Source organism: Tursiops truncatus, chromosome 20 (assembly GCF_011762595.2).
Source record: "Tursiops truncatus isolate mTurTru1 chromosome 20, mTurTru1.mat.Y, whole genome shotgun sequence".
NCBI lineage: Eukaryota > Metazoa > Chordata > Mammalia > Artiodactyla > Delphinidae > Tursiops > Tursiops truncatus.
This window is the reverse complement of record NC_047053.1, coordinates 30,744,605-30,771,225: the sequence shown is the minus strand read 5'-3', so window position 1 is coordinate 30,771,225 and position 26,621 is coordinate 30,744,605. Positions and strand designations below refer to the sequence as shown.

Genomic DNA, 26,621 nt, shown 5'->3' with positions numbered 1-26,621 from the left:
TACCAAGTTATGCAGTGCTCTTTCCTTCTCAGTTTATTATGTCTTCCTTCCAAATGTCAGATGCAACAGCAATATTTTGTTCTGTGTGCAAATATGCATAGCATGTCTTAAATGCTGGGAACAGAATATTAAGAAGTATGTGTAACATTGAAGTCTGCCTTTGTATCCCCAGCCGTATTTAAAGCAAGCAGTTGTAGCTTTAGTTTCCTGTATTCCAACCTAGCCCAGTGTAGGCCAGATAGAGGAAGCTAACCTCTTCTATCATTATTAAGAGTAATGCTAATTTCCTGGAATGTGACCCTAAAATGGAAGTAAATCATACCACAGACTTGGTTTTAGTGTTAGCTCCTTTGACCAGCAATATGCAGTTCAACTTACTGTAATTAAGCAGCTTAGAAAATATGTACTTTCTTTCTGTGGCTCTGAGACTACAACTGGTGAACAGCAAACAATGCTTATCAAATTTTTATTGAGTCCCCTTTCGCTAGTTTTAAACATTTCGTGTCACACAACCACACATCTATCGCTACTGGTCCCACTCTTTTCTCCATCCAATTATTCCATTTAACTTGTACTTTGTTTTAAAGGGCCTCTGAAGTGGATTTTATTTTATTTTACCTTAGGAACCCTACAGGGGTGCTCCAGAAAAGGGGGAGAAATAGAGCATTTTGAAATCTCTAACCCTATGAAAATTAAGGGCCTTGTTACTGCACATCATTCTATTTATTGGTTATATCAGACTTGTTAGTATCTATGGCAGGATTGCAAACGATTACTAATTTTTAAAGTTATTTTATCCATACTCTTTAACAGTATAATAAACATGTATTTGTTAATGTTACATGAGTTTTCCTCTAATTTTTTGTGCATTTTCCCCCCTTTTCCATGAAGGCCTTATCTGTTTGGAGCGGGGTGTTTTTCCATAAAAGCTCCATGGTGAGTCCCAGTTCAGTCCAGCATGCCTAATTCATTTGCTGTACTCTCAGAAAGTAACTCTGTTTTGTACTTTGTTTTCAGTTGCATGGCCTGATCACAGATAGATGCACCGAATTACTGAGTAATTTGTAGATGGGATGTGAATGTTGGTGTTTAAGCTTTCAAAGATTAGTTTTCTTGGTTTCACTTCATTTCTTGAAAAGTCACATAAAAATCATAGATTAATATTTAAAAAAATAGAAATTAGAAGAATTCTCATAATAATGCTAGTATATGTCATAAGACAAAGGCTAACACCCAAGTTTAAAGCTTTGAGTATTTTAGTGATAGAAATTCCCTACATGACATGCTGAACATTTGCAGACAAGATTTATTTTGAAATGTAAATATATTTAAGGTATACTAAAAATACCCTATAAATTTTTACTGCATTTTATTTGGTGCCAAAGGAACAAGAGTCAGTTCTGTTTTGAGTAGTTTAGGTAGTTATGGAGCTACATGAGGAAATTTGTATTTCGTATAAAACCTCCTACGTAACTTATTATTTCGAGTTATTAGCACCTCCCCACCATAACTTATTTAGTAAACTCTTATGTAAGACTGCATAAAATACAACTTTTGTCAGTCTTAGACATGGTGATCATAGAAAAGAAACAGTATGTTTAATACTTTTATGTAAAGGTATGAAATAGAATATATTTAGAACCTGGTATAATATGTTTAGCACAATAGTTAAGAGTCAGGGGACTTCCCTGGTGGTCCAGTGGTTAAGACTTCACCTTCCCGTGCAGGGGGTGCAGGTTCGATCCCTGGTCGGGAAGCTAAGATCCCACATGCCTCGTGGCCAAAATACCAAAACATAAAACAGAATATTGTAACAAATTCAATAAAGACTTTAAAAATGGTCCACATCAAAAAAAACTTAAAAAAAAAAAAAAAAAAAGAGGGCTCCAGAATCAGACTGCCTAGGTCTTAAATCCCAGCTTACACACTTACTGCCTATATGATCTTGGGCAATTTTCTAAAACCTCTCTTTATCTTAGTTTCCTTATCTCCATTAAATGGAGTTACCAGTAGCACCTACCTCCTAGATTTATTATGAGGAGTTAATGAACCGACAATATAAATTGCTTAGAACAGTGCCTGGCACATAATAAGAGCTCAGTAAATGCTCGCTGCTACTGCTATGATTTCTTTTCTGCTTTAAGGGGAAAATTCCATTTTTGAAAATTAGTTTCTTTAAGTTAGATCATGGTTTTGTTTTTCGTTTTTGTTTTTGTCTGTTTTGCTTTTAAGAGTGAGTGAGCCCAAAAAGAAGTTTTGGTTAATGTAAGTTATATCAATTTTATAAATTTAGTCAGAATACATGTATGTGCAGCTCTCATAACTGCTCCTGGGACTTGCTCATACTGTCCCATTATACTAGGAGAAAACCTTCCAATCATTTTTCTCTCGGACAAAAAGAAACTTAAAAATTTGACACAAACTAATTTCAGTGTTCATATGCCACAGGAACATCTGAAAATTTCATTGTCATATTAGAATAGGGTGATAAATCATCATAAAAATTTCCTCTTTGAAATGCAGCATCAAAATTAGGATATAGATTGTGAAACTATTGTAAACAAAATCAGGGTATACAGGAATAAAAATTCCCTGAAAGTCAACCTTCATTCTTTGTGTTAACCGAATTTCTTCCAAAACAAATAAAATACATGGATCTTACTCAGGAGCTCGTAGTGAACAGTTGATTTTTAAATGCCAGATTCAACATATGACAACATTTCTTTGTAGACTCAATTTAGAATTAAATTCCATCTTCCGATAAATTTCTCATTCTAAGTACAAAGAAAAAAGTTTTAGTATGTTAATAAAGATTGAAGTTTTAGCGTAGAAGTAAAGATAGAATGACGAACATTGTATGTGAAATAAGAAAAGCCCATGCCTTCAACAGCTTATGTGCTCCTCAAATTTAAGCAAAAGTACTTGTCAACCAGAAATGATTTGAGGTTGAAACAAGATTAAAAGAGCCAGATTAAAGAAAGGGATATATGAAATATAGTAGACTTTTAAATCATTGCTTGTCTTTTAGAAGACTGCTTTGTGGTTTGTTTGATGCCATCGTTAGCTCACAAGAAACTCGTTTTTAGTCACTTATACTAGCCTAAAAGAGCCTCCTTTAAAATACGTTCCTTTACTGGTGGTGCATGTTTTTCCCATTAAGATCTTAATGAAACCTCAAATTAAGGCAGCAAAATGAATATAAATTTGACAACTTCTTCCATGTTGTTTATAAGAGCTTCTTTGTTTTAAGAGTTTTTACTATTTTTTCATGCTATTTAGCATTCAACCTGAGAATGTTTTTATTTACTGTTTTGAAATAAAACATTATGCTAAATAAAGTTATTTATTTCATCAGGTTATAGGACTTCCAATATAGGATAATATTTGTATTTTGGAAGAATATGAAAATTTTATAGTTCCTCTTAAAATGTTATGTAAGTTTCATACAAATTTTTTTTATAAATTTTCATTTGAAACATTTATATTTAGCTAAGATTTTACTTTTGTTTGATCACAGTTTCTACTAATTCTTCATTCTTTGATAAACTGTTTTAATTATTTAAATTCAGGCAGTTTCAGATGAGTCAGTTTATAATAATATCTTTTCCTTTGACAACCAAATAAGCTTGTTGGAAAGTTAACTATGCAGACCATCTTCGACACTTTAGCCATTTTCTACATTCTGGAGATTATGTATTCTCTAAGATTTATGAATTTAAATAATGGCATAAAATGATGTAAGAATCACACACATGATACAGTTTTTAATGCAGAAATTTTAAGAGAAATAGCCATTGTGAAATTTTAAAAATGAATTTTGCTTTCAATATTACAAATAAGTAACAAGTTTTTATCGAGCTCCTAGTTGGCATGTAGTATCATGTTTAAACTATTGCTATTTTTGATTTTCTTAGCAAAAGAAAAAATATATGCACAACAGTGTAGACAAGAGGTAGTCCATTTGAATATATCTTTGTAGTGTATAAGGTTAATTTTAAAGAAGAGTTAAAACTTACATGTCAAATTATGTTTAAAGTTTTAATTAGCACCGAGTCTTCAATCTGTTTATAAATAGCTAATTTAAATTAATCTTGTTATTCTGAGAATATTGAAAAAAATAATATAATTTCCTTTTTAGAAGCAAAGACTTATATGGAGAGGAGAATCTTATCTGGCAGGTTTACAGAAATCTCATATCTTTAAGAATAATTTGTGATAGAATAATTTTAGATATATTATCAATATCTTTTTTAAAAATAAATACTTTCATTTTCCCTCTTAGTTTTTATTTTAGAATACACAGTTGAGAATGAGAGAAAACTGCTGAATTCCTTTTGAAAGCCCAGTCATAGTGAGGAGCATAAAGAAAAGTTTTTCTTCCTTAACACAAAGACGTAATACCACTTGTAATTCTTACATCAATATTGTGTCTAAGATTTAAACTGAAATATTGACTGTACCCTTATGTTTTAGAGAAGGAAAGAAAACGGTGCTTCTATCTCAGTTTAGCTCTTTTCCATGCTTGTGTCCTAAACAAGGCACTGGACCTCATTGTTGCTTTTCATGCCATCCACAGATTCACCACTTGTATCCTATTTTATAGAACATAGTAAAATTATCCAGATAGACATAATTTTGCTATAATTTTAAAGCCGATATCATTAGAGTTTTGCTTTTTTTTTTTTTCTTTTCTGTTTGCAGTAGAGTGTGGAGGAAAAGAAAACAGGCAAGAGAAATTCAATATGTTTCTCTGACTGAATTATATAATACAGAAAAAGCCAATGGGTAACTTCAATAGTCTTCGTAAATATTTTTAAAGATGTCATCATGTTAATGTCCGTAGAACATCTGATGGCATTAAAAATGATTCTCATTCTATGGTTAGATGGTTAGGTCTCCCAGAAGAAATGACAAAATGTTAAACTCCTGAGTTTTAATTCAGCACCTTATTTGCTGTTGTTTTTTTCATCGTACATTAATTTTACTTTTGATTATGTTGTCTCTTGTCTCAAGTTTAGTAAATGTGATGTTTTCTGATGTGGTGAAGGTTGAATTCATTCCATAGTTCTTTATGTTTTGCTCACAAGTTAAGGCAAATTTTTCTTTTAATTTTTGAACATGGGGTTATGTATGGCTCAGGAGGGTAAAGAGCAGGAGTTCTCAGTGGAAAGGAGTCCACCAGCACTATCAGTATGTTTTGTACTCATTTATAACCACAACACAATTGAATTTCTGGACCCCCATATACATTGAAAATTTTTATTTTTTATATCAATTATTAATTTAATAAATTAATAAACACCCAGAGGTATTCGTTTATACTTGCAAATGTCTTGTAATAGGATTTATTGTCTCTTTCAGAGGATAAAGGGAGATATTGAGAGGAAGAAAGAAAAAAAGGCTAGTACTGGAATGCTTTCCTAAAATGGTTGGGTCACCAGTCTATAAGTGAGCATGATTTGCAAGGCTAGCACTTTTCTCTTTTGTTCCTTTCACGTATGTATCATTTTTCAATGTTTTATCTTTCTGCCGACAAAAGGTGATTTTGCAATAGAAATATTCTGGGTCATTGTGGAAAAAGTTCAGTTCTGCTTCCACCCAACATTCCTGGTCTTGGTCTTTTAAAATTTTAGGATAAAGGGCAAATTGAATCAATGTTAAATTTTCTCCCTTTGGGTATTTTGTATAGAAAATACTTTAATAATAATAATCTTTAGATTATTTCTCCTTTTTATTTTTCTGAAAATCTTGTACACATAGCACATATTTTAAATTTCTATTTTGCTTAAATACCACAGTCATTCCAAAGGTAGGTTGATGATAGAAATAACTTGTTATGAATATGTTCACCAAATATGCTAAATACCCAATACACAGCACTGTGTCATGCAGGAGGTAGCAAGTTATTTTCAGGGATAAAAACCTTTTAACTACTTATTAAACACAAACTTGTACTAATGTGATTTATGAAGGCCCTATCAGAAGAACAAGAAGAAATAATGAAGTATAAGAATAAAAATGAACATTTTTTCATAATTTTAAGAATACTTTTAACCTAAGATACTTATTCTCTGCAGGAGATAATGAGTTTATGTAAATTGATACTGTGTTGGTGCTTTTTAGTTGTGTGTTCAGAAGCTGAGTTATGTATAACATTAAAGAAGCCTAAAAGACTTTAGCTTTTGACATTAACTGATTAGACTGTAAGCTAATAAACATACAAAATATATATATTTGCTTGGCTAAAGACTAAATTGATTATTATATTACAAAGGTAGCTAAGTGGCCCAGTAGCAACTTTTAAAATCTATTTAGGATGCATTCCGTAGATGCACCATAGACTCTCTTAAGAAGTGGCATGCTACTTGTTTTCTGTCTTGTTGCTTTTACCACGTGATTTAAAAACAAAAACAAAAATAGCATTCATTAATTTGCAAAGAACTTTGAACTCGTACATTTTGTGGGATCATTGTTGCTTGATGGTGATTCTAGTAAAAACGTAGTCACACAGTTGAAACACCTTTCAAAAAATTTTGGAATGTTTTTTTCCTCTCTCCTCTGCCTTCCAGCCTCCAAAAACTGACCAATGGAAGTTAAAAGATGCTAGTTACAGGAACTTACAGCATTTCAGTGATGGAAATAAAGGCTTTGAAGCAAAATTTACATTCTAAGGTAGTACAACAGAGAGCATCATAACCAGAAAGAACAATTCTGGTGCCGGTTACCCAGAAACCAAGGGAAGGTGCTTGTTTGTTCAGGTGTAGGTGGAGGGGAGTCTTCTCTTCTGTTGGTTTTGCAAAGGTTATTGCAGCTGTGGCAAATGCAGCAAGGAAAACGTGAAATTGTTGGTAGAAACAGATACATTTTCTTACAGAACTTAAAAATAAAAAAACTGTCATTTTATTCCCTATCAGTGGAAGTCTGACTGTGACTAGTGTTGGTGATTTAGGCATGGATGTGATTTTTATGGGTAATAACTTGTTGTGTTTAAGAAATGTTAATGATGGAAAGACGAGGCCTTTGCATATACGGCAATGTGCATTACATGAATTTGGTCAAAGGCAGAGAGACCAAGCAGAGTGGTTTCTGATCCAGACTTTTTGCTTTCCCTACAAGGAAGACATCAAAACAGAAGGCTCAGGAAATAAAATATGTGAGAGACTATTTCAGGTGTCATAACACCTGGAAAATGAGATTGCCGAAGTGAAGTCTGATTTTTTGAAAATTAGTTGAAGGCTGTGTGCTATACAGGAGATAGCGTTGAGTTCTGTGATACGGGAATTCACAGCGCTTTCTACACGTTACCTAATACAGTGGTTCGTAAACCTGAACGTGTGCCAGAATCTCCTGGAGGGCTATTAAAAACACAGATTGTCATGCCCCACCTCCAGAGCGAGGTGTGGCCTGATGAATATTTGCATGTCTAAGAGGTTCTCAGTGCTACTAGCCAGGGACCACACTTTGAGAACAAATAAAATGCTGTAAACCGTAAAATAACCCTAAGAGGTAGGCATTGCTGTCTTTCTGTTTTATATATTTTATATATTAGTTGTCTGAGCACTGAGAGGTTAAATAACCTAATCAAAATTCACACAGATAAAAAAGTGGCAGCACTGGGATTCGGATTTGTGTTTCCACCTGACTCCAAAACCCAGTCTTTCTCTGTCTAACCGTACTTCATTAAAAGATAAAGAGATAAAGGATAGTGAGCAAACGAAGGTAGAAATAATGTTATTTGACATTGGAGACTGACTAGCAGCGGCGAAACATTATTCTTGTGCTCCGACTGGGCTGTGATCTTGACCAGTGTACAGTGGGGCTATTTCCTGGTCTACGAGTCAGAGACAATAATACACCATTTCTCTAAGGTGCCTGACAAAATTGCTAAGGAACTTTGGGGCAGTCTTTGACAAATTGGGAGAGAAGAGAGATATAGGATTTGCAAGAAGATGAAAGGTTGATATCAGAAGTCAATGGTATTAGAAGCTGAAAGCTGATTTGGGGAAAACAAAGAGGACAGCAAGTACTTTTTTATGGTAATTATGTGAAGTAGCAGGAGTTACTTAATGTGTCTTCAAACATAGGAGAAGCAGAATAAAAATTGACCTATCATCTTCACAAATCCACAAAGAAAAAATAAACAAGAAATAGGAAGATCAGTGACTGTAATCGCCCTAGATCTTTAGGTCTACTCACCAGACATTGTCTAACCATACATATATGTCTGAGAGCATTGTCAGGATTCCATTCTGTATCATCTCGTGTTTTCATACATGCTGTCTCCATTCAACTGTATTGTCAGTCCCACATTTTACATATTGAAGTGAACTGATAAACTATTCTATTATCGTGAGATGTTTTTGCTGGTTCTACTGTTCCACTTTGAAATATCCAGGGAAATGTTATCTATCTCAAATGGGTTGACTTGGATTTTGCCAGCACATTCTTCAAAAAGAAGCTAATTTTTCTTGGTCTAAGTTGCTATTCCGATAATACTCTGGAGCTTTGAACTAGTTTTACTTTTACTGCAGATCACAGTCTCACAACCACCAGTTATACTTACGGCAAAATGCATGTCCACGTGGGAACGTTTGAATACCTAGGGGCAAATTTTAAGGGAAATATGTCATTTTATCAAGGACCATGATTTTATCATGGTAATTTTTCTTTTTTTACTATCATTTTATTTTTTAAGCAAAGTTAAACCACCTCCACAAATTTCACCCAGCAAATCAATGGGCGGAGAATTTTGCGTGGCTGCGACGTTTGGGACATCCCGATCGTGGTTTGCAAATAATGCAGGTCTGAAAAGAGAAAAAGGTACGTATTTTTATTGAAGTTAAACTTGCCATTTGTAATTTTTGTTTCTTGAGGAAAATTCAGAGCAGTTCTCTTTGAATAATCTTGAGCCCAACAATAGAAAAAAATTTTCCCACTCAGTTAGCATGTCTCTCCTCAACTATTCAAGTCTCAAGAAGACAGGCTATCCTCTCACTGTAAATGTGGAATAAATTGGCCACTGAGTGTTTTTATTTTGTTTTGCTGGTGACAATATACAGGTGTTCTCAGTGCTGTCAATTCCATACCATTATATGTAACTTTTACATTTTTCTCAAACTAATTTCATGCCATTGTCTATAAAGTGTGGAGAGGAAAAACGTTGTTATCCCTATTTTAGAGATGAAGAATTTGAGATCAGTAAGTTTAAATAATTTAGCTAAGATCACTAGTTAGTAGGTTATGGTATCAGAGTTTGAACCCAGGTTTTCTAATGCTAAATCTGTCCTTAAAAAATAATCTACAACAGCTCTGCCATGTTATAAATTAAAAGATAAAAACAGGCTCCCACTCAGAAATAAGAATCATCTTTTATGGTGACCGTTGTCCCTTTGAATTTATATAGTGTTGTTGTTGTTTTTTTTTAAATCTCTCCTTTGACCACCAGAGTCAACTTGTATAATTACTCTTTTAGTATGTGATTCCTCATTGTTTCTGTTTAGAAAAGAGTGCCTGCATTCGTGGACCAAGTGTTTAATTTTGAGTGTTAAAAATTTCCTCTTATTATTGTGATACTATTAAAGTAGGTCAGAAACTGAGTTGTTAGTGAGGCACTTTTCTGACAGGTTCCACAGGCTGTATTGTTCTTGGCAAAATGGCTCTCCCTTACGCTTAATACTGGCAGTCAGACGTCAGCCCTTTCCCTTGTTATCGCCTTTCAGTGGCCCTTTCCTTGGAAATAGGATCCCAGGCACAGCAGGCTCTTTACCTAAGTGGGAGAGGATATAGTAAAGTATGCAAGCCTTCCATTTTCTTATCCCATCTTTATTTTTTTGTTACCTCCTCAGCTTTAATGATGCTATCGAAATGACTTTTTGTTACTAGTTAAAACCCTCTGTGAAGCTCGATTTCAAATGCTTCTCGCTTCTGTTCTAATTACCCTTTTAACTTGCTACCCCTTTATGTCCCACTACTGGTCATTAGCCATTTTCTCAAAGCAGCTGTAATCCAGTCCTCTGGCATAGAGATAAGGTAACCCACCCAGCATTCATGAGGGATTTTATATGCTCCTAGGTTTACTGTAAAACCCAAGATAGAGGACTAAACCTGGTTTGGTAGTGAGGACATGTGTACTCCTTATAAAGTCATTTGATTAGATCCATATTCAGCACCTGACCTCAAAGTATGACTGGTCTTCATTTGCCGTGGGAGGAAAGAAGGAAGAGGATTGAGAGGAAAGAAGGACAAGGATTTGGGGGAGGAGGACATGTGTGTGTTTTTCATTTGTCTGTTTGTTTTAATCCAGAAGTTTAAAGGAGGAAGTTTTCTGAGAGAGAGTAGATGAGAAGTTAGGCTGATTTAGGCAAAGGGTCTCTCCTGCAGTTGAGTTGGTGCATCCAGTGTAACTAAATCTTAGTCCATACAGGGTTCCTTTTCTGTCAGTCCTTCCCTGTCCCACCTGATACCATTCATTTTTCGTAATGTGGGACAAATTACTACACTTCAGGCAAATACAAAAGACTATAATATTGTTTGAGCATACTAGAATTTTGAGTATATTTATGTCGTTCTTGAAATAAATTGCTTAAATTTAAAAATATTTTGATAGCATAGAACTTTTCATATTCGTTAGCGTCTACTTATAAGAGACAATTTTTAGGCAAGGAGCAGGCACCATGTGAAAAAGTCCCTGCCTTCTTATTTTCTCTCAGCAACCTCAGGAACGGACTGAAGGGTCAATAACTTGTAAAAATGATGCTGTGCTCCTTTTATGCCAATATCACATATCCAGGATCTGTTTTCCTGTTTTGTAGATCAGTCCAAACAAGTTGTAGTTGAATCCCTCTACATTATTAGCTGCTACGGGAACTTAGTGGAGCACATGATGGAGCCACGACCGCTTAGCACTGCACCCAAGATCAGCGATGACACCCCACTGGAAATGATGACATCTCCCCGAGCCAGCTGGACTCTGGTTAGGTAGTATCTCTTTTTGTTTTTTGGGGTTTTTTTAACAGCTTTGTTGAGATATAAAATATTAAAAGTGTACAATTTGGTAAGGTTTGATGACGTATGTATACAGCTGTGAAATCATCCCCATAAGTAACATTATATATATATCCATCACCTCAAATGTTTTCTTATGCCTCTTTGTAATCTCTCACCTGCCCCCCTTTATCCCTACTTCACCCACTGAGCCCCAGGCAACCACTGGTCTGTTCTCTGTCACTATAGATCAGTTTATAATTTCTAGAATTTTATATAAATGGAATCAGAGTGCATAGTCTTTTTGTCTTTTTTCTCCCAGCAAAATTATTTTGATTTATCCCTGTTGTGTTTTTTTATAATCCATTCCTTTTCTAATTGAGATATAATTTACATGTAATACATATAATACAATTCACCCACTTAAAGTGAATTTTCACTAGGTCGTGCATCCATCACCACAATCAATTTTCATCACCCCCCAAAGAAATCCCGTACCCATTAGCAGTCATCCCCTCCCTGCCCCCATTTTTCTTCAACCCTTCAGCCCTAGGCAACCACCAGTTTATCTCCTGTCTCTGGATTTGCCTACTCTGGACATCTCATATAATTGGAATCATGCAAAATGTGACCTGTTGCATCTGATTTCCTTTACTTAGTATAATGTTTTTAAGGTCCATCCATGTTGCAGCATGTAGCAGAACTTCATTCCTTTTTTATGGCCAAATAATATTCCATTGCATGGATATACCACATTTTGTTTATCCATTCATCAGTTGATGGGCATTTCCACAGTTTAGTTGTCATGAATTATGCTCCTGAGAATATTCATGTACAAATTTTTGTGTGGTCCTATGTATTCAGTTGTCTTTGGTATATGCCTTGGAGAAGACCTCCCTTTGAACTTCTTTCTCCTCACATCTTTGAGTTACCTTTTCTAGGACTTGTTTTTTTTTTCCTATCCCACATAAAGAGCTTTAGTGCTTCCCCTATTTCCAGTCTCATGCTCACTGCAAGTAGAAAGTACATTGAGATAGCCATTATGGGGAATGGAAACTAATATATATAGATTGGAAGGTTTCCTTTAAAGTGATTCCCCAAGATATAATGGCTTATCACTATAAAAATGTTTATTAACAATTGGAGTCCTTCTCAAAAGAACATAATCATTAGAACCTTTGTAATCTAGTATAAAGATGGAGAAATAAGATCTAGGATAAAATCCGTTCAATATAGTGTACAGTAGTATAGGAGAGACAGAAAAAATTGGTCCTGACATGTATGGAAGGAAACAGACAAAAATGGATATGAAAATGATCTCTCTTCTTATGACATTTTAAAATATTCTTATATTGATTTTTGGAGGCTCTACCATTCTTTACTAGTACTTTACTGCACTGGATTGATCTGATCAATATCTTATTTATCAAGCTATTTAGGAATGGGCAGATCTAATTAAAATTACTGCACCATCATTGAAATAAGTGGCTTATTTTGGCATTCAGATGCTAATTAGGTCTTTAATAAGCCAACCATTAACTGTGTTTTTTTAAGCCATTTTTATCTGCTTTTATTTTATTTTAAAATGTATACATATTCTAAGAATAGAGAGCTCTAACAAGTGTCAGAAATTAGGTAAAAATTAGTTGTGACATTTGAATTCCACACTTCCTCTCTGTTCAGTGTTTTGAATGTCTTGTCTATCGTATTGAAGGGTCGTCTGCTTTAAACTAATATTGGCTGTATGTAATTTGTATGACTCACTGCCACCTTTTATTCTTTCTAAGCAGATGGCCTTGTGTTTCAGGTTTCAGCACTCCAACAAGTTCATTTTAATGATTACAAAGATAGTGTGAGTTTATATCAATGTCTGTAAGTGGTGACAGTGATGGTGATTTACATCCCATCTATTAAGCCTGAATATTAATATTCTTCTGCTGTTTCCTTAGAACTCCTCAATGGAATGAATTGCAACCACCATTTAACGCAAACCACCCTCTGCTCCTCGCTGCAGATGCAGTACAGTATTATCAGTTTCTGCTTGCTGGCCGTGAGTAGTTCTCATTTTTTTTCCTTCCATAGAGTATTTTGAGCTTTCATTTTAAAATGCTGACTTTTAATGCAACCATGCATATTACCACTGGTCCATAGGCCAGAGGCCATAAGTAATCAGACTGAGGCAAGTAAGATATTTAATACAAATGTATACCATAAGCTTTAGCACACATTAAGTATGCCTCTAGCTGTTCACATTCCCTGGCCATGAGATATCTGGTGGGCTCAAAATTTCTTTTAAAAAATGAGGATACTAGGATATAATAAAGTTTCATGAAATTGGAATTTGTTTCTGACATGAAAAAAGTTAAGCACTTTTCATTGTGAAAATTGTATCAGCAGGCTTTTCGCTTTGTAGAATTTTACTTGCAATAATGAAGTAGTGATTCCAGCTCCATCAGGATTTTGTTTGTTTACTTCTATACCTAAGCCCTAACATTTGTAGAGATTGATCTCGATTCTTTTTTTACTTAAGGAGAAAAAATGTAGATTGAACTAGAAACAGCCTTCTTTGTAGGTGAGGCCTGAAAAGATAATTTAATATTTATTATCCAGTTTATGGTCATAGAGTTAAAAATTCTTTACAATTATAATTCAGTTTTGTAGAATTCACTGGATCCTTAATTTTACTTGATGGCTCTGAGTACTGCATGTTTTTAAGAAACTTTCTAAAAATCAACAGACATGTTTTTAATGGAGTTTTGTTGAATCAGACTTCATTTCTTGCCTAGCTGTATTATGCAGCATGAAGTAAAATATTTGTGAAACAATTTTATTTTATGTTTATAGTGTGTTATATGTTATACTGGAAACAGAGACAGTATATTGACTTTGCTCTAAAGTTACGAAACTCTATAATTGTAACAAATAGTTGGCAGTCTCATTCTCTTGTATAATAGAACTCACTGATTCTTCTTCTTCATGTATTTATTGAGTGACTTCTATGTGTCAGGAACTTGTGGTTTAAATGAGAATAGTATGTTGCTTCTGTCCTCAATGAATTCAGTATCTAATTCAGGAGACAGGTTTTAAAAGATAAAAGGAAATGAGGCAGGTGCATCAGTGAAGGGTTATTCATTGAATTATGAGCTTTCACAGGGGGATAATAGGTAAGTGGTTTTCTGGTTCCAAGAAGCAGAGTACATAAAAATTGTTAGGGTCTAGGTCATCTAAGCATATATTTAACTCTATCATATGACTTGGAAAATACATGACATTTATGTAATATCGATGTTCACGAGAACATTTCCCCCTACTTCTCAATAGGGGTGAAAATAACTAATTGTTGGATTAAGTGTAGGTAACTTTTTCAGAATTGATATTGGTTTTCTTTTTTTAGTTATTTTGATAGGTCTGCTCAGTAGACAAACAGTAGCAAGTCCCAAATATGTGAGAAAAAGATATGGGGGGAAAAATAATAAAAAAGCAACTGTCTCTATTCCTTAATTTTTTTGTTCCAGTGAATTGAGCTGATGGATATGACTTTATTTTAGCAGCTCTACTTGCACGGTTGAAGAACCGCCACTGTAGGCAGTAGCAAGCCATCAGTTGTTTTCAAGCATTGGAACGGCACCATCAGAACTGCATCTTAGAAAGATCACCCTGGCAGTGTTGTAATAAGAGGTTCGGTGGGGGTGGTGGGGGGAGTGGAGTCACAGTGATCCTGGAGCAAGATGAGAGGGCTTTAGTTAAGGCTGTTTACAGAGAAGACAGGACAAACCTGTGAGATGTTGCACAGTCGGACTAGAACAGAATTAGACAATTTGAAAGAAAGGTAGTCACTGATGATTCTGTGGTTTCTAAATAAAATACATAATATAATGCATTTTATGTGAGACCTTTTGAATTCCCGATGGACTAGCATTGGGATAAGGATGAAAAGGCCTAGTTTCCAGTTCTAGACCACCTCTCAATAACTTGGAAAATGTAAAGTATCAGTAATGATACTTGCTCTTACGAAGGTGTTACTATGGTCAGTGAAGTGATGCTAAAGTCCTTTAAAAACTTTAAAATAATCTATACATTTAAGCATCATTCTGAACCTTTGTTTCTTATCTCAGAAGTGCGTATCTTCAAATAATAGACTTCAGGGACTTAACAATGGAATCCCTATTCTGAATATGTGATTTTGACGATGTTGCCAGATCTGTCATCTAAGTGATAGACTTAATATGTCTGTGATATATCTAACTGACATAATTATTATGTTTCCTCTTATCTAGTGAAATGTTAGTATAGATATAATTTAATAAGTTAAAAAATACCTAAGAGGCAGGTAATTCTGTAATAATTATTATATTGCTTCTTTACATTGACAGTAGAGACACAGATTTAGCCTGAATTTTTAAAGTCATGTTTTCAACATAAAGAAAGGCTATATGGGGCTTCCCTGGTGGCGCAGTGGTTGAGAGTCCGCCTGCCGATGTAGGGGACCCAGGTTTGTGCCCTGGTCCGGGAAGATCCCACATGCCGCAGAGCAGCTAGGCCCGTGAGCCATGGCCGCTGAGCCTGCGCGTCCAGAGCCTGTGCTCCGCAATGGGAGAGGCCACAGCAGTGAGAGCCCCGTGTACCGCAAAAAAAAAAAAAGAAAAAAAGAAAGGCTATTTGATTGAGAGTCCTCAACAAGGTAGTATATTTCATGACTGAAGCAATTAAATATGCAAAACATGGGCATCTGCATCAGAGGAGTAAGAGCTGAAATATGATTGGTAAAAGCAATGCTGGAGCCAGTTTAGAGAGAATGCCTTTGCCTACCCATCTGTTGAGCCCTCTGTAAGTTAGAGCCTCATTAAGAAAACTTTCTTATTACCTTCTTGCTTGACTTTCTCTCCGGTTTCCCTTACTGAAGCCATTTGAAAAGATGACGTGTATACTGTACCTGGTGGCAGGAAGTTTTTTGTTTTATTCAACCATATTGAAAATCACTTCTTACTTCCCAACCTGCAAACTGTTGATAAATATATTACTGAAGGTATTTTCAAATATAACCATTTGGAGTAAAACTGTAATGCAACCTTCACAAACGTTGTCAGTATTTTCTTTGGTTGTATCTGGATCTGTGGATCAAGTGAAGCAGACTTGTTCAAACTCCGGAAATTATAATAATAGTGGACAAAGAATGATGTAAATGGAAATGCGAAAGAGACTTTGTCTCAGGGAGAGGAGAGTAGGAGAGCAGGATGTTTAGCAAGGAATCCCCACTCCCCTTTCAGCCCTGTAATCATAATAAATACACCACTAGTTGTAAACAAAGTTCTGCACATGTGGCAAAAGGGTGACTGGTGGTAAGGGAAAGGGAAACCTGCCTGAACGCTAAAGACTTCTTACCTAAATTTAGTGAAGTAAGTTAAAACTCCAAATTTTGTATTAACTGTAGTCACACTTCCTACCCATATTAAATGAATGGAATGATACAAAATTGAGCAATTTGGATGTATCATAAATTGACTTATAGTAGCCTGCTCCTTACAAGAGCTCCTCACTATGGAGATAGAAATCACTCCTTTGTCATTAGGAGGATAAGCCATAAGAAACTGCTGTTTAGAATAAGCAAAAAACGTCATATGGTTTGAGTAGATTGACTAGTTTATGTGTGCAAAGTGGATATGCAGATGGTAATCTAATCTTGCTATATAGCTCAGTAAAGGTAAAAGTCAAGAATCTAATATAAAAAAAAAAGTTTTGCCTGGGTCGAAATCTTGGGAATCGTTTATAAAAAGATTATAGTAGTGGTGATTAGTGATTTTTGTGCTAACGGTATATTTTCTTCCTTCTGAAAAAAAAAAAAAACGCATGCTATAGTTACCTTTTCTAAAATAGGCTTTTTATTTCAGTGTATTTCTTTGCCAAAAACAAAGATAAACATTAGACGAGACTAACAAATATCAACCAGCTTTGAATGTGATCCAGAGTAGACAATGCTTTTTCTTTAGTCTGCTTCAGAGCTTCCCAAATTGTAAATTAGAAACAGGGCTTACTTGGGAACGTTTTATTTAGGGCAAAAATAATGTTTCCTCCTTTTCTTTCAGGTAATTTGGCAGCAGCAGTATTTTTTAAGTTGCTGACATTAACTAGCTTTGTTGGGGGTAGGTCAGACTTTGAACTTCCGAGATAATCCATGGGTTTGTGAGAAGTTCCTCCCTAAGCTTACTGAATTTTCTTTGTTAAATGGTAACAAAGGATCACTCAACAGAAATATAGCTTTGATACACAATAGAAAGGTGACTGGGATCCATAGAACCCCCTCCCAATGTTTTATTGGGGATATAATTGTTTTTCTCTACTTATAAAGGCATTATAGGAAAGGTGGGGAAAGCCTTTGACACTAGATGGAAGAGAATGAAGAACACTGAAAATGGTTAAAGCATATATGTGGGTTTTTGTTAATTATTTAACTCTTTCAAATATAATTCACTGTTAACACAAAAATAGTATCAATGTATTGTGGTCTTTAAAACACATACATACGTGTGTGTGTGTGTCTGTGTGAGACAACAGTAGCATAAAGGCCAGGAGTGTGGGAAATGGAACTATACTATTGTAAGTTTTTATAGTATATGTGACTTCAGCATCATTTGAAGGTTGTTAAAGATGTATATAATGAAATTTAAAAAAACCTAAGTGCTCAAAAAGGAAATAAAATGTTAACAAATAAGCAAGTTGATGTAACCCTAAGCATGTCAGTGCTCACATTAGTTATAAATGGTCTAAACATCTAAACAAGTCATGGATCAAAAAATAAACCCCAGCTATATGCTGCTTAGGAGAAACCCACTTTTTTTTTTTTTTTTTTTTTTTTTGCGGTACGCGGGCCTCTCACTGTTGTGGCCTCTCCTGTTGAGGAGCACAGACTCCAGACACGCAGGCTCAGTGGCCATGGCTCACGGGCCCAGCCGCTCCGCAGCATGTGGGATCTTCCCGGACCGGGGTACGAACCTGTGTCCCCTGCATCGGCAGGCGGACTCTCAACCACTGCGCCACCAGGGAAACCCCCACTTTTTTTTAATCAGCATTTTTTAATTGAAGTATAGTTGACTTAAAATGTTGTGTTAATTTCTGCTGTACAGCAAAGTGATTAAGTTATATATTCTTTTCCATTATGGTTTATCATAGGATATGGAATATAGTTCTCTGTGCTCTACAGTAGGACCTTGTTGTTTATCTGTTCTATATCTAAAAGCTTATATCTGCTAACCCCAACCTCCTCCCCCTTGCCACTGGTGGTGGCAACCACCAGTCTGGAGAAACCCGCTTTAAACCCTCGCTTGCTACATTAATATAAGACTAAGTAGAACACTCCACCCAACAACAGTAGAACGTACATTCTTTTCAAGTGCACAGGGAACATTGACAAATAGAGACCTTCTTCTGGGCCATAAAACAAGTCTCAATAAGTTTAAAAGCTTTCAGGTTATACAAAGTATGTATATTCTCTGACCACGGTGGAATTAAATAAGAAATGATTAACAGGTCTCTGAGAAATCTACAAATATTTGGAAACTAAACAATACACTTCTACATGATACATGGTTCACAGGAAAAGTCAAAAGGGAAATTAGGATTATTTTTAGCTGAATGAAAATGAAAACAGAACACATCCCTATCTTAGACTACTATTCAGGGAAAAAAATAGTAGATTGAAGTATAAATACATGCAACAAGTTGGATGATTCTTAAGAACATCGTGCGGAGAGACAGAGTACGACAGAGAGTTTTGAATATGACCATAAAGGGTTCGGTAGATCTTTATGGTGATGGAACCGTTCTGTATCTTGATTACTATTTTAGCAAATTCTTATGAATCTGTAATTCTTTCAAAATAAAAACTTCATAGAAAAATGAAACATTTGTGGGATGGCATTAAATTACTACTCAAGGTGAAATTTATAGGACTAAATGCCCATGTTATAAAATGAAATCAATGACTCAGCTTTCACATTCAGAAACTAGTAAAGTAGAGGGAATTAAAACACAAAAAAGGTAATAATAAAGATGAGTGAAATCAAGGAAATAGAAAACATAAAAACAATAGAAATAATATAGAAAAATAGGAAAAAGTATTTAAACCATAACGCTGTGGTGTGGTTTTCTTCTGCTTGGAGTCTGTGAGATTCTTCAATCTGTGAAGTTTTAATTTTCATCAGATTTGAAAATTTTAATACAGTTACATCTTCACATTTTTTTCTGTCACTCTGCTTCTCTCCTTTTGTGACTCCAATTATATGTCTGTCGACAACTTGATATTTTCCCAGCTCACTGATTCTTGGTTCAGTTAAAAAATTCTCTTTCCTTCACTCTGTTTGATTTTGTATAGTTTATATTTCTATGTATTTATATATATTGTCTTCTGCTGTCTAATCTGCTGTTTTATTCTACACATTCTTCATTCCAGATACCATATTTTTCATCTATAAGTTCCATTTGGATGTTCTTTTATATCTTTCATTTCTTTCCACATCACATACCTGTTTGAACATACGAGACATATATTTTGTAATTGTTGTTTTAGAGTCCTTGTGTGCTAATTCTTTTCACCCTGGTATTGCTTGGGTTTTTTTTCTATTGATTGATTTTTCTTCTTGGTGTGCTTTCCTGCTTCTTTATGTGCCTAATGATTTTTGATAGGATGCTGGGCATTTTTGGTTTCATGTTCTTGAGTGGTGGATTATTCTGTTTTCCTAGGATGTAGTCAAATTACTTGGAAAAAATTTGATTCTTTCTTTGTTTATTTTTAAGCTTTGTTATGGAGGGTTCAAAATAACCTTTTGCTTAGGACTAATTTAATTATTTTAGGAGATAATGTAAATCTAGTCTCTTTTATGTGGCCAGTAGTAAATATGGGTGACCCTAATTGATTTTTACATTTCTTGTCCTTAAATCCTATGTATTATCTTGATATTACATTATACCAGTTCTGCTGCCTTTACTTTTGACTCATTACCTTCCCTAACATAAATAGAAATAAAAAACATGTATATGAGTATCTATAACACATTGTGATGAGTGCTTGTTAATAGCATGAATTAATTGGTATAGAAAGGATGGTGAAGGATGAAGGAGGTACAGAGAATTCAAGCCATAGCTGCTGGGACAGAAATGACTTAGGAAACCATAATTTGAAAAGATACATGCACCCCAGTGTTCATTGAAGCACTATTTACAATAGACAAGGCATGGAAGCAACCTAAATGTCCATCGAAAGAGGAATGGATAAAGAAGATGTGGTAATATATACAATGGAATATTATTCAACCATAAAAAAGAATGAAATAATGCCATTTGCAGCAACATGGATGGATCTAGAGATTGTCATACTGAGTGAAGTAAGTCACACAGAGAAAGAGAAATATCGTATATCACTTATATGTGGAATCTAAAAAGAAGTGATACAAATGAACGTATTTATAAAGCAGAAATGGACTCACAGACTTAGAGAATGAACTTATGGTTACCAGCGGTGGGAGGGTAGAGGGAAGGGATAGTTAGGGAGTTTGGGATTGACATGTACACACAGTGTTATGTGGCAGCCTGGATGGGAGGGGAGTCTTGGGGAGACTGGATACATGTATATGTATGGCTGAGTCGCTTTGCTGTGCACCTGAAACTATCACAACATTTTTAATCGGCTATATTCCAATATAAAAAGTTTAAAAAAAAGAAATTCAAAGAAGGAAGAAGTTAATTGTTAGTGGGATGGAGAGAAGTGGCTGAATTTCAGAGAAATTGAGCAAGTTGCCTCTGTAGGATTTGGGACTATATGAGGTTACTGAAGAAAAGTGAGGAGGAATGGATAACTAGCTTAACACTAGGTTATGCCATTCATTGAAACATTAAAGAGAAATATGTTGCCTAGAGTAGGAGAGAGAATTGCTGATTGCAGTGTTGCATCTGTTTTGGTGCATGCAGTATATATCCTGGTGGTAATATTCAGTAGGTTCTTGGAAATAACTCAGAACCTTCCATGTGTGTATTTATAGATTTGAGCTCCTTTCTGAGATTGTTTGGATATGTAATTAGTAATTGATGTAAGCTTTCTCTGAAATAATTTTATCCTAGAGACAATTTAGAGAGAAGAGATGAGGTTCCATTATGGTACAGACAGCATAACATGTAAGAAGGCAGTGTTAATCATTCTAAAAGCTCCACCTGAAACCTTACTTTTCAATAGCTGGGCTATCTATTGAAGTATCGGCTTTTTAAAAATGTTTTTGCTTTACTGATCACTTGGACTTTACTAGCACTTTTGTTTAAATCTGTATCTATAATGAAGTAGATAATACCTAAAGCTAGTATTGAATTTGTCTTACCCATAGAAGTATGAAAAACACAAGTAGGCAGCATATTTAAGGTTAGATTCTAGAGATCTTAATTCCCAACTAAATTTTGTGCTGCTGGCCTACCGGCTACAACTGTGAGTGTAAAAATAGGAAATATTTTTCCTTGTAATATAAAGTCACACTTTGGGGTTTAGAGTTGAAGACATTTTTAGCCTATTTTACTGTCTTGTTTCATTGGTTTTACAATACAGTGGTGATCTATTTTGAACATACTGATACAAAAAGGAAGAAAAAAGTATTGCTCTCCTCTACCAGGGTCATTATCAGTACCCTGGCAAAGCAGTTAAATGTGCAGCAGTTTTCTGAGCTGCTCTCTTTGGAGTGTCACATTAGATTTAACCTAACATCCTGGATTGCATCGTTGTTGTGGTATGTACCAAGTATGGTGGAGGTACTCAACACTATTTCCTTGCATTGTCCATAATAAATATTTGCCCAAGATTGGGTAGGGTGGAAGGGGAAAGAAAGAAATGTTTTTCTCCTGTAGAGGAAACTTGTAATGTAGGACTTATTTATAGAGTATTTATAGTCCATTGTTGGTCATTGGGTGTGTCATACTGCTCTATCTAGGTCTGAATATCTGAGGTACTTAAGAAACCACTTCATATTGAGTTATATTTGATGGATTCTCTTATTTATAGTTAATTTTATCCACTGACATGTCCTTCCATAGAGAAATGATTTTAGTGAAATGAATGGTGTTTTTCTTCAGGAGACTAGAAGTTTGAGACATACTGACCCTGAATTTAGCCATATATATGTTGTATAATTTGGGGAACATTATGAAATTGAATACATTGTCTTCCTCAATGAAAAAATATCATATAGTTAATCAAAAAATTTAGATTAGAGTACCCTCTTTTCCTTCTTCTTTCCCTTTGTGTTTAATGGGATACATGCTTTTTATTGATACCCGTATCTTTACATAGATCTTCACACCTATGGAATAGTTCATTGGGTTTCTCTGTCATCGTTGATTTATTGTTGAGATGTTTCACCATCAAAAGTCCTCTCTTTTACAACATAATGACCTATACTCCATTCTGAAGTAAGTCTTGGCATTTCTGTCATTTGCTTTAGTATTTATCATTTGGAGAAATGATGTCAAACCACCTTCCTGTCATAATTACATGTCAAACCACCTTCCTGTCATAATTGTTCTTAGAATTGAAATGAAACAAAAACATTTTTATAGAGGGTTTTTTGGTACTTTTAAATATCTTGCTTACTTTATTTTACACAACTGTGTGACATCACAACTTACTGTACCTGTTGGTTGCTTTATTTTTAATAAATTTATTTATTTATTTTTGGCTGCGTTGGGTCTCCGTTGCTGTGTGCAGACTTTCTCTAGTTGTGGTGAGTGGGGGCTGCTCTTCATTGTGGTGAGCGGGCTTCTCATTGCAGTGGCTTCTCTTGTTGCGCAGCACGGGCTCTAGGCATGTGGGCTTCAGTAGTTGTGGGTCGCAGTCTCAGTAGTTGTGGGTCGCAAGCACTAGAGTGCAGGCTCAGTAGTTGTGGCACATGGGCTTAGTTGCTCCGTGGCATGTGGGATCTTCCGGGACCATGTCCCCTGCATTGGCAGGCGGATTCTTAACCATTGTGCCACCGGGAAGCCCTGTAGGTTGCTTTATGACCTGCTTTTTTTTCAGGTACAGTTGACAGTATATTCTTTTCCATTTATGCTATTAATATTCATTGCCATCAGATTGGCAGATTTGGCTGGGATAGAACATTGATTCTGATAGATTAAAGAAAAATAATCTATTGGTCATAAAGCCTCTAGTCCATGAGTACCTCTGCTTCTGCTGTCATTTACTCTAACCCACCAGAGTTTAAGGTTCTTATATTCAGATACTGATACCCCTGAATATGCATTTTGTCAGTTGAGTAGTGGGGATATAGGATGGAGGGTACAGGGATATCTGTTTGCCTTTTTCTCCAAAAATAAGGAACTAAAAGAATGGTCTGTGTCTGCTTACCTGCAATAATGTAATGGGTTGATATTGGCAGGAGCTTGTGGTTTGATGTGCCATCACTTCCATCAGTAAGGTTAATTGCTAACAAATGACTAAATGGGAATTTAGGGGGAATGCTACAGCTGTCTGCTATGTTAGTGGTGATGGGAGTTCTGGCGCCATTTCAGGGTCACTATTTGTATCTGTCTATCAGAGTTAGAATACAGTTGTTTCTCTCAGTTTCAGCCTTCTCTATAGAATTTCTGTCAATTGTTTGACTCCATTAAGTGTGCAGAGGAAATAAAAGCCTGAATGACCAATCCACCAGGGGCTATGGATAGACCCTTTCATTGTCCATACTCAGAGCACTGCATTAGGTCTCATTATCCATTTATAATAAGCGACCTCTGCCCCCTGGGTCATTGAAAAATATTCAGTGTGCTCTTCTGACACATAGGGCACCTTTCTCAGCAGACACATCAAACAATGGGACGTCTGGTAGTCTGGAGGACTAGTGCACATGGCAGGTTTTTAAATACACAGCCTTGTGCCAAATCACTCTGACAGTTTGCTCTTGCATGGTTCATAAATGTACTAAGGGGAGCCTAATGTCTGGAAGATGAATGTAATATTCCTTTCCTCTTTTCTTTCTTTCTTTTTCTTCTGTTTAAAACAAATTTTTTTTGCCATGTTTTTCAGTATTGTTTTCTAGAAAGGATTTGCCTTCATGTCTGCTTTCGCATTTCCTGATAGAGAAATATGGAAAGATTTGGACATAGTGAATGGATAGAGCCATCATCTTTGGAAAGTATTTGCGAAATACACCCATGGAGGTTATCTGTGGTACACTAAAAACCTATCTTCTGTTTCCTGCTGTGCCCAAACTGGTAGTGATTAAATATCCCACTGAAAAGTTTGAGAAAGAACTTGATACTTCCTTGATCACTATAGTCCAGATTTCTTCTGTGATATAAATTTAGGCCACCTACTTGAAATCTCCGTGGTTCTCTCTCCAGCCCCCAGTGCGTAGATAGACTTGGGGAAAAGATGGAGATAACATAGTGATTATTGGATGAAATATAAAGTAAGAAAACTGTCATGTCCGGAGCTTTGCACTGTGTAAGCTGAAGGTGGCCTTCTAAGAGTCTTGTCTAATGGTTACTAACTATGTGGCCTTAACAGTACAGTGCCCTGTTAAGTACTGCTAGGAGTCAGTCATTTACCTGAAGGATGTTGGGATAGGAAAATAAAAGATTGAGAGCCACTTCTTTAGCAGTTCATATGAAGAAACATTAAGAATAGGGGAAAGTGTTTATAAGAGTACTTTTTAAGTTTAAGATGCATACATTTCATTGGTAAAGCCTTGTTCCTCTCTTGGAAGCTTACATACTTTGCATTTTTTGTGTCACATATATTGGCTTGATCAATTTATTTAAAATATATGAAACACACAGGCATTCAAAGAAAACCAGTATTACAATGAACTGGCAGCCACACCGTCCAGTAGACCCCAGATGTCTAGTTCAGCAAAGCAGTTTTCCTATTAAATGATGTACTGTGGCATGCTCTCGGATCCCGGGACACAGAGGTGTCACCTCCAAAGAATGACCGTTGAGTTCCAGCTCAGATTTTTCTCTCCAAACCAGTTATGGAAAACCATGTAGTTGTCAGAACTCTCTCCATGACAAGAATTAATATATTAACTGGATTATAGCACCATTTGACAAATTGCTTACTAAATACATCAAAATTGATTGGACATTCTGTATTTGAATTGACAAATGGCTGCATTAGGAGAACGAGGGAAATCCATTAATTATAGCCGCTCTCAACCATGGGAAATATAATCATATAAATATAGATTTTGTTAAAACAAAAATCTCCACTTTATGGTAGCATTGCTTATGTGTTTACCTACACCTCTTTGTTGTTAACAGAAGGGCTGCTCTTGGCCACTGCCCTTTACATAATCATAAAAAAATAATAATTTCTGCTCTGTTATATGTTTCAGGCCCTCCTGACTGCATAATAGTTTTTAGTTCTTATTCCAGAAAAGTAGAAAATACCAGGGAAACTCAGCCTTTCTGCTTGGTTCTCAGCTGCACCCCTGTCTGTCCATCTTGCCCTTGGAGTCTCATTTAAGTCAGAAGCTTTACTTTTTGCTTTGATGGTGTATAAGCTTTTATCATCACTCAATTTCTTCCTTTTCTCATGGTCTTTCTTTCTGAAGGTAACCAACCGAATGACCAAGGCAGAAGGGAGGTGGGTGAATGCCGTGGATTGTCTCTCTCCAGTTTGACTCTGTTCTCCTTATTGTTGACATATGACAGGAGGCTTTCTGCCATGTGATTTTGTGGAAGTTGGTGGAGAGACGAGAAACACTGGAGTGCCTTTATACCATTAGTTTCTTGCCTTTTCTACTATGCTTTCTTTGTATTTTATGACCACATGAAGAGCATCAGAACCTCCCTTACATGGTGTCAAGTCTGGGTCAGAGCTGAGATTTTTTTTTTTTTTTTTTTTGCCGTACGAGGGCCTCTCACTGCTGTGGCCTCTCCTGTTGCAGAGCACAGGCTCTGGACGCTCAGGCTCAGTGGCCATGGCTCACGGGCCTAGCCGCTCAGTGGCATGTGGGATCTTCCCGAACCGGGGCATAAACCCGTGTACCCTGCATCGGCAGGCGGACTCTCAACCACTGCGCCACCAGGGAAGCTCCAGAGCTGAGATTTTTAAGAATATTTTGCGTTTACTGTTTTTTTCTTCTCTTGGGCACTCTGCTGCCTTCCAAGGCTGTTCCTAGGTACCAGTGGTCCTCCCATGGTTATGTCACTTATACTTTAAGTATAAAACCAAACCAATATTTTCTAAAATGAAATCTTCTAATTCCTCAGGGGTATTATAGAGAATGTAAAGTGTGGTTCAAAGTACTTTCTTTTCTGTTACTACATGTAAGGCTTCCTTGAATGTCTGTAACTTCTTTGTGTTGGGACTTCTGTTCACAGTCATTTTTTCCCATTATTCCATAGCTTTATATGGTATCTCTGATCAGTATACATAGATGTTTATTAAGATGAGAAAAATGATTATATTAAGACATGAAATAAAGGAATCATGGAGACTAAATCGGTGATATAGTTTATATTTGGGGATAAATAATTCTCAGATGTTTCACATGAAAATTTTAATTTAAAATAATGAACTTACCAGGTAGAGACATCATGAATTGAAACAGTTTATACTTCAGGTTAAGAACATGGTCTTTGGAGTTTGCAGTTCTAAATTCCATTTC

The 26,621-nt window shown here is 35.7% G+C and overlaps 1 protein-coding gene across 13 annotated transcripts in view; it reads left to right on the top strand.

Moving 5' to 3' along the window:
* The window catches only part of BCAS3 (BCAS3 microtubule associated cell migration factor), a 571,522-nt gene that overhangs the window by 245,066 nt on the left and 299,835 nt on the right, over nucleotides 1-26,621 (top strand). For 11 of the 13 annotated variants that reach the window (XM_073797379.1, XM_073797376.1, XM_073797377.1 and 8 more), the window contains exons 17-20: nucleotides 892-936; nucleotides 8,696-8,820; nucleotides 10,812-10,977; nucleotides 12,933-13,033. In XM_073797379.1, the coding sequence (XP_073653480.1) occupies nucleotides 892-936; nucleotides 8,696-8,820; nucleotides 10,812-10,977; nucleotides 12,933-13,033 (437 nt within the window). The remainder of the gene's footprint in view (nucleotides 1-891; nucleotides 937-8,695; nucleotides 8,821-10,811; nucleotides 10,978-12,932; nucleotides 13,034-26,621) is intronic. The other 2 variants (XM_033847806.2, XM_073797378.1) reach the window with 1 other exon arrangement.